The sequence below is a fragment of the Manis javanica genome, chromosome 10, assembly GCF_040802235.1.
Source record: "Manis javanica isolate MJ-LG chromosome 10, MJ_LKY, whole genome shotgun sequence".
In the NCBI taxonomy this organism is placed as follows: domain Eukaryota; kingdom Metazoa; phylum Chordata; class Mammalia; order Pholidota; family Manidae; genus Manis; species Manis javanica.
The window spans coordinates 89,065,412-89,074,135 of record NC_133165.1 but is presented as its reverse complement, the minus strand read 5'-3'; the positions used below and the strand labels follow the sequence as shown (position 1 = coordinate 89,074,135).

At 39.3% G+C, this 8,724-nt stretch overlaps 1 protein-coding gene across 1 annotated transcript; it reads right to left on the bottom strand.

The window, feature by feature from the left end:
• Positions 1 to 6,426: 6,426 nt before the first annotated feature.
• On the bottom strand, positions 6,427 to 7,365 carry LOC108384519 (olfactory receptor 8S1-like). The gene has a single exon (XM_017641546.3). The coding sequence runs from the start codon at positions 7,363 to 7,365 to the stop codon at positions 6,427 to 6,429; it is 939 nt and encodes a 312-aa protein (XP_017497035.3).
• Between the last annotated feature and the right edge of the window lie 1,359 nt (positions 7,366 to 8,724).

Below are 8,724 nucleotides of genomic sequence, written 5' to 3'. Positions count from 1 at the left end.
CCTCTCCTGACACGTTCGCATGGTGGCAAGGTGGGGCTACTCACCTGCTTACAGAGCGGCCACCTGGGTCACCACTGACTGGACTGCTGACGGGGTGCTGAGACCAGGTGGCAGGTCATCACCAAGGAAAATGCAGCTGACACTGGGACTGCTGGAGGGGTAGTGCCCAGCCTCCGCCAGACCCAGATTAGTGCCTCTTTTAGTTTCCACCCACCCTTCCCATCTGCTGAGCCTACCCGGAAGCCACCAGCACGGGAATACAAAGGCAAGTACGGGGGAGGAGTGTAGGGCTGAGAGCCAATTGAAAAACTGTTGTACAAGATAATCATGTAAACGTGACCCTTCTCAAGCCAGAAATATAAATTAGTACAGATAAGACCGGGTATGAGAAGAGAGGGAGAGAGAAGGAAGAATAAAAATAATAATGAGATATGAAAAGAGGAAACTTCAATTAGGGTCAAAAAAAGAGGAAGAGGGTCGGACCCCTTTGGGAGGACAGGAGTTGGAAACCGAGGTCTGTACATGCACTGGCGCCCTCAGGTGGCCTGAGCGATTCACTGCACCGAGGAACAGAGGACTTTAAAGGCGGGAGGGATTCCTTAAACTATGCTCATGCAGCATGTACCGTAATAGGGGCTAGGGATGCCACCCCCGACTTCTGCAATCCTCTGAAATTCCCAGGGAACCTGGAACGACAGGCTTGCTTCTGTGGACTCCCCTCCCCTTTCTGTTCCTGTACCGTCTCCTGGTGTCTCTGCTCCCACCTGGGCACTGCTTTCTGCAGACCACTTGTAGAAATGCGGGATGCTCCAAATTCACCTAGATCCTTTTCCCTAAAGGAGATTGACTTATAACAATCTTATGTAATAACCAAGGAAGACATTCTTTGTAAATATGCATATATCAAATGCAGAATTTAATATGAGATTGTCTTGTTTCAGGTCTTTCCACAGTTTTGCGTAATTGCTTGTCTCTTTTACTATTTCATCCATTTAAGGAATCACATGCATTTTCATCCAGTATTCTTTTTCCCTTCAGTGATGTTATTTTAAGAAGTGTTTTAATCAAATATTAATCTAAATATGTGATTGACCAACTCCCTAATTTGGGAGTTCTTCTCTGTTTTTGGTACTTTCTCATTTGCCTAGTACATTCTTACACTATGGGGATTTATGAAGAAAACACAATCACAATTTTTATTCTCATTTCTCTCCTAAAAGATGAAAATATGTAATGTACCCTATTTCTCACTCCGTTAAAATTTTTTAAAACATTCTGTACAGTACAAATAAACATCTTTTGCCTGATCACTGAAAGTTCTCAACTTAGAAATTTTGAAAAATACAAAAAAAAACGATTCTATTTTTCAGTGCAAGTGGCTAATAGCTGCATTTAATCCAACTTTTATATTGGAAAGATCTTTACTATGCATCCTTTCACATAATTTTAATTACATTTGTATATAATAATGTATGAATAAATACTTTTCCATGTTTTAAAATATAACTTGCAAATTCTATTATATTCTGCTAAGCACATAGACTTTGTATATTGAATAACTCTATTATTCAAGGTTTCTAAAATTGACCTTTTTATTAATCATGTAATTGTTCAAAACAATATTAAAGTCAGAGTTTCCTTCCTTCATTTCATCTCTTTTTTTAAATAACTTTTCTCCCCTTTATGATCTCATGCCACAGAATTACAGCTATAATCCTTTGTCCATTGTGAGTGATCATTGCTCCACACATGTACATCTTATATTTTATGTTGTTTCGCTTTACTTACTTTACTTTTTTTCCTATTTTGTTCACTTGGTTTTTTTAATATGATAGGGAACACTCCATAACTCATGTATCAACCTAAAATATTGTTAACGGAATGCATCCGTGTTCAGCCCCTCCCCCATCCCACACACCAAAATTGTATTATTTGTCCACATTTCAGAATTTAATCCAACTTTTATATTGGAAAGATCTTCTAACTTCATGTTGTTATATGAAGAGCTTGATGACCATATATCCTCATGTTGGTAATCCTGTAGGATAAACTTCTAAATCTATGAACATTTTGAGTGTAAAATGCTGACAGATAGGACCAAATTGTTACCAAATATTTTTATCTATTTATTATCTGTCAGCACTGCCTGTGTGGGTGTCTCCCCCACACCATCTGCAGCTGCAAACGAAGGAGCAAAGTTAAAAGCCAGGGAAGAGCGATGGGGGGCCTGGTAAGTACGAGCCAAAGTAAAACTAGAAAAGAAAGGGCTCTGCTGAGTTTCCAACTTCTGGAATTACAGACAAGGATATTCAGACCACCATCCCAGTAGAGAGAACTAAAATTTTTGAATTAAATACATAGCGTGTCTTTTATAAAGCATTAAAAAGTTCTCAAGATTGTGAGCATTTAGCAGGTCAAGAGCAGGGAGAATCCAGGAACTTGCACAAATGAGCAAAGTATTTAGAATCATTTTTATCCTAAAGGCATTTTCTATCCAAAGGGAACAGCTGAGACATTTAACATGACTTTTGGCAACCTTGCAAAGCTTGGGGTTCAAACATTATAATTTAGGGTTACCCAAAGCTGAGAACCCCGGTGAAGTTCTCTAGACTTAGGGATGGGAGCTAAAATTCTGCACTAGAGTAAAAATGGATTGAATGAAAACTAGTTATTTCATGGACTACAGCCTGACTCCGTAAATTCTGGGTAAGGCAGAACATCTTAATCAAACCTTGAACTTTACTTTACATAATCCTAGATTGCAGACATCTTATGCATATGAGAGAAGAAATAAATCAATAATCAACCAACATGGAAGATGATAACTTCAACCTAGTTCTCTAATTATTACTACATCCAATTTTTAATCATTATGTTTAGCCTATAGTCAAATAAAACTAGATATGCAAGTAAACAAGAACAAAGACTAAGAACTAGGAAGAGCAGCAAACAATAAAAACAGACCAGCTTTGACTCTAGATAATGCAGTCACTGGAAACCAACAATGAAACAAGAATGCTTACTGAGTCAGCAAGATAAAATCCAGCTAGGAAATCTGTGCAGGTAATTGCAAACTTTAAAAAGTGACAGATCAGAGTTGAAAAAATTTTCTTTACTTGAAAATTACAATAACCAAAGTTAAGAACTCAGTGTATGGATGCTGTACAGCTGAAGAGAATTGGTTAATTGGTTAACATGTCACAAGCAACATGCAGAAGCAACACAAAGACAAAAAAAGAAAAATGCAATAAAGAGGTTAAGAGACATAAAGCACACAGTGAGAAAGTCTAAAATAAGCTTTACAGGAGTTCCAAAAAAGAAAAGAATGAAAGAAAAGCAATATTTGAAAGAACAATAGTTGACACTTTTTCAGAATCGGTCCACAACTATTTAAGAAATCCAAAGAATCACAAGTAGGATACATTTTGAAAAACCACTTCAGAACACATCATAATGAAACATCAGGGAACATAAAGAGGAAAATCTAAATGCTGGTGAGAGGGAAGAAAAAGATAGGTTGCCTTCAAAAGAGCAACAATTAGCCTTTGCAACATCAAAAATGGAAACCCAAAGTAACAGGACAGTATCTTCAATAGGCTGAAAGAAAATAACGATCATCCTAAATTTTTACACTCAATAAAATAGCTGTCATAGTTAAGGCAGAATTAAAAGACATTTCAGACAAACAAAAAATAAGAGCATTTGCCACCAGCAGAATTGCATCAAAGGAAACCTTGAAAAGTGTTCAACAGGCAGGAAAATTATAACCTCACATGTAATTCCTGAAATGCAGAAGGAATGAAGATCAAAGAAAGTGGTACATAGGCAGATTAAAGGAATATTGATAATAAAAACAACAATAATAATTCTAGCAGGGTATTCTATTTGTATGTGAATATGATTAAAATTAGTGATAAAAATAAAACATGTTGGGAGATATTCATTGCATTAAAAATGATACTTAAGTTGACCAAATGAAGGTAAAGTTATCAATTAATATTGGACTTTGATAAGCAAGGATCTCAAAGGCAATCTCTAATGCTGCCACCAAAATTAGAGAAAAGACTGTAAAGCTTCTAAATGAATGATGGGGAAAAGTGGAATGATAAAAAATCAACCACAGAAGAAACATGATTAACAAATTCACCTAATGAACATACTACCCCACTGCACTGTACTATACAGAAGCAAAATACTGTATGTTTAAGCACATAAAAAAAGTATCGAAAGAGTGACCATATACTGGGAACTAAACACCAGTGGTTTTCAGTTTACATGTCATATCCTGAAGTTTTTTGTTTGTTTTTAAAAGCAGGTACTTATTTAACATGCATAATGTTTAACAGATCATTTTGGTTAGTTTTTCTTTTGTAGAGGTACAATCATGGCAAAGAAAACAAAGAATTACTATTTATGGAAAAATGAGAGGTAATGAACTGCAGGATTTGCACTTTTATGCTGGTGTTTTGCTACGATTTTCTCAAAGCCTCTGAACAAAGAGTATTCAGAATGGTGACTATCATAACCAGGGTGTTCCAGATATTGACTTTTTTAAATTTCTTCTCTAAATTGGGCTTGTTAATTTCTTTAACCTGCATTTCAATTAAATGAGATTAATCTTTCTTCTCTCAGTGTTTCTCAGTGGGCTATCAATTACCTTCTTCAGAATCAGCTCGTCCTGCAGAATATGGGGCATATCCCAGATCTATTCAATCGGCCCCTTTGCTCTAAACTTTTCAACGCACAAAATAGAGACACAAATTTGGAAATATGATCCTGCACAAGGTCCAGGTTACTTCCTTTTACACAGTAGACACCTTGGAACAGCTCTGGGCTGCCCAGGGTCCAGGCTAAATACAGAGCTGCCTTCTTCCTTCCTATTCTTCTGCAAGTCTCCCACCCCTGGGGGTCTCTGTGCCTACCCAGTACCTTCAAACTACTTTCTGCAAAACTCTGACTTTCATCTAACAAGATATTTGTCTGAAAGTCATCATCATCATTATGAACTATTTTTATCAACCAATCATGGTTATTTTTGCAATATCAATTCTTTTTGAAAAACATTTTCTTAATATGTATCACTGTCAAACCTTTAGAATATCATATCAGATAAATGTGTTTAGCCCTATTTCAACATTTTATTTTATTTTCAATCTATTTTTCAGTTTTGATTCTTTGAGAAGATTTTGGCCAATTTATCTCTTCCTTTTATTGACATATTTTAGCAAATCTCATGAAATAAGCACTATTCATTTGTACGTTTTCTACGTTTAGGTTTCTTATGTCTCTATGATGTATTGCACCTACCTTTAGACCTACCATATCTCCCTGCTGATCACTGATAACATATCTTCTTCTGAAGCTGAATTTGTCTAATATTAATATACTCATTCCAACTTTCTTAAGTTTGAGTTTGCATTGTCAATTTTTCATCCTTTACTTTTCCTCTATGTGCTAGTGTATTTTTTTTTATTAAGACTTTAAAAAGATAAGGTTTAGGTTCACAACAAAATTGAGAGGAAGGTACAGAGATTTCCGCTATACACCCTGCCCTCCACACAGAGGTGGCCTCCCCAGTTATCCATAACCCCCAACAGACAGGTTCATTTTTTACATGATGAACCTACAAAGACACATTATAGTCACCCAGAGCCCATAGTTTTTAACTATGAGAACCTTTTGTTCTCAAAAAATTTTAGAAATCAAAAAACTGGCAAAAATAAGACAGACAGTCCCTGTGTACTGTGCACCTAGATTTCCTAAATGATACTATTCTACACAGTCAGAGCACAGTTATTAAAGCCAGGAGAGTGACAGTGGTGCAAAACTATTAAGTTTATTATGATTTCACCAGTTTTCACAAGTACTCTATTTCTGGGGTATAGTTGGTTTCTGACTACAACCAGTACACACATATTAAGAATGGCTAAAATTAATAAAAAACATAATGCCAGTAAGGGCAATGTTGCAGAGTAACTGAATCCCTCATACTTTTCTGATGGGAATGTATAATGGTACAGCCATTCTGGGAAACAGCTTGGAAAATGTTTTTATTAAGTAAAACCTACATTTACCAGATGCCACAGCAAATCCCCTCCTGGGTATGCACTCTCACAAAGTGAAAACTTATGTTTACACAAAAACCTGTACATGAATGTTTATAGCAGTTTTAATTGTAATAGCCAGTAACTGTAAATAACCCAAATGTTCTTAACCTGGTAATAGATAAACACACCATGGAACAGCCTTACGATGGAATACTACTCATTAAGGAAAATAAATATTCCCCTTTCATTCTTGAATCTGGTCTCATCATTATCTGGGTAGCTCTATGAGTTTCTAAGATTTCTTTCTGTACCTGGTATCAATTTACTGTCTTACTGTCAAGTTACCAGAATATCTCGGTGTAGTAAACTCTGACTATGGTCAACTACTGGAATATTGGAGATATTTTCCAAAGGTCCTTCTCACAGCTGCTTTCACCTCATTGTTCTTCAAGCTGTAGATGAGGGGATTCACTAAGGGAGTGACCACACTGTACTGGACAGAGAACACTAACTCCAGGGGTGAACCTGAGGTTGGAGTGAGATAGCGAAGGAAAGCTGACCCATAAAACAGGAGGACAGCAGTGAGGTGGGAGGAGCAGGTGGAGAAGGCCTTGCTTCTGCCTGAGGAGGAGCTGATGCTCAGGATGGCAGAGACAATAGGAGTATAGGAAAAGACAATTAGGGCACAGGTTACAAGCCCATGCAGGAGGCTGGAGCAGAGCAAAATAGTAAAGTTGGTGGAGACATCAGAGCAGGACAGAGGGAAGAGAGAGGGCAGCTCACAGCTGTAGTGGGGGATGGACTGATCCTTACAGAAGTCCAAGCTCATAGCTGGAAGGATGTTGATGAGTGCGTCCAGAAATCCCAGGCCCCAGGAGCCCCACACTAGCCCATTACAGAGCTTGTTGGTTATCTTCTGGCCATAGAGCAGAGGGTGGCAGATGGCAACGTAGCGGTCATAGGCCATCACTGAGAGCAGGCAGGCTTCTGTGCCCCCTGAGTCAAACACAAAGAAGACTTGAGCCAGGCAACCCTGGACAGAGATGGTTTTCCTCTGAGACAGGAGGTTCTCCAGCAGCTTGGGCACTGTAGCCGAAGAGAAACAAAGGTCCAGGGAAGAGAGGTGACTCAGGAAGAAGTACATGGGGGTGTGGAGGCGGGAATCAGCCCTGATCACCAGCAGCAGCGTCAGGTTCCCCAGCAGGGTCAGGAGGTAAATCATTAGGAACAGCGCAAAGAGCAGGGCCTGGACACGGGGGTCTGCAGACAGCCCCAGGAGGATGAACTCGGTGACAGCGCTGTGGTTCCCCAGACCCATTCGGTTCCTTTGTTCCTTTGGAATAAGAACAGGAAGTGGACAGAGCCTTCAGTGCCCCTGCCAATGTCCCAAGACATCCCCATCCTCTCCCTATACAATGTTTCATTTTATCAAGATCTTAAAGCTCCTACCTGGTTTCCTCCAGGCATTTTTCTCCCCCAACCCACCCACCATCCACATCACAGGTCCTGAACCTCTATATCATAAGTCATGCTAAATTTGATTTATTGCCCTTATTCTGCTCTAAAAGCCATGTCAGTCTCCTCCACCTTCTTCCTCTGGGCCTTGGGCCCTCAGCTCCAGCATCTCTCATGCACTCCAGAGCACTTCTGAGAGTGGCTGCCCCTCACCCCTTCTCTGCTCTCTGTTATCCATCATTCTTCAATTATTTATTCAACACCTCTCCATGCCTAATTAGTGCTAACTAAGAGCAAATTGTGTTTGCTTAGATTCTATCATTTACATGGCAGTTATAGCTATTGTTTGTTTTAATCCTAGGAATCAGATTGAGAGACCAGTGTGTGCAATTATGTGTGTGGAGAGGTGGACAGAAATTCAGTAGCAATGAAAGAGAATATCTATTTTATAGGTGAGACTATAGGAGGTCTATTTAAAAAATCCAGTTTGCCACATTAGTTGGGTCTGTATTTGTGAGATGTCTCAACACTTTCAGTCCCTGCCCATGGATGTCAAAGTGCCTCTCAATCCCAGCCCATGGAATAAATTTAAACTTTCTGCTTTATTTTCAAGAGCCTCCCTCAGCTAAGATTAACTTCTTTCTCCTGTCAGAACACCTACCACTCCCCCAATGGCCTCACTGCCATCCAAAATGGGGCTCATCCCGAATAATCTCCATTGGCAATGACTAAAATTCAGCCACTAGAGGTTCATTCTATTAATGTAAGTGTGTAGGCACAGAAAAGTTGAAACAACTCTAGGGGACACAGCACATGAATCTAGGTTCACATGTAACTCCTTCAAGCACAGAAGATGTATAGCTTTCCCAAGGCATCAGGCAGTGAAGTTTCCTTTTTGGAAAAAAGAAATGTAACAGATGCTATCGCTTCAGTCCACACCACTCAGAAGTGTTAATGAGTGCTTAAGTGAGTGAATTGATAGCTGGCTTAGGTCTGGAGGCTAAGGAGGGTGAGAAAAACCACAGCTCCCAGGTGGTAGAACTGACAGATTGACCAGAACAGGGTCTTCCAGAGAGGCGGTGTGCATACCTATGTTCCTGGGGGCAGGGATCCATACAGAGGAGAAATAGGAGGAAGCTGGTGCTAATAGAGTAGGGAAGACAAAGTTTCATGCAGTCGATTTCCCAACCCCCCAAACCTGCAGTGGCTCTTACCCTCTTTC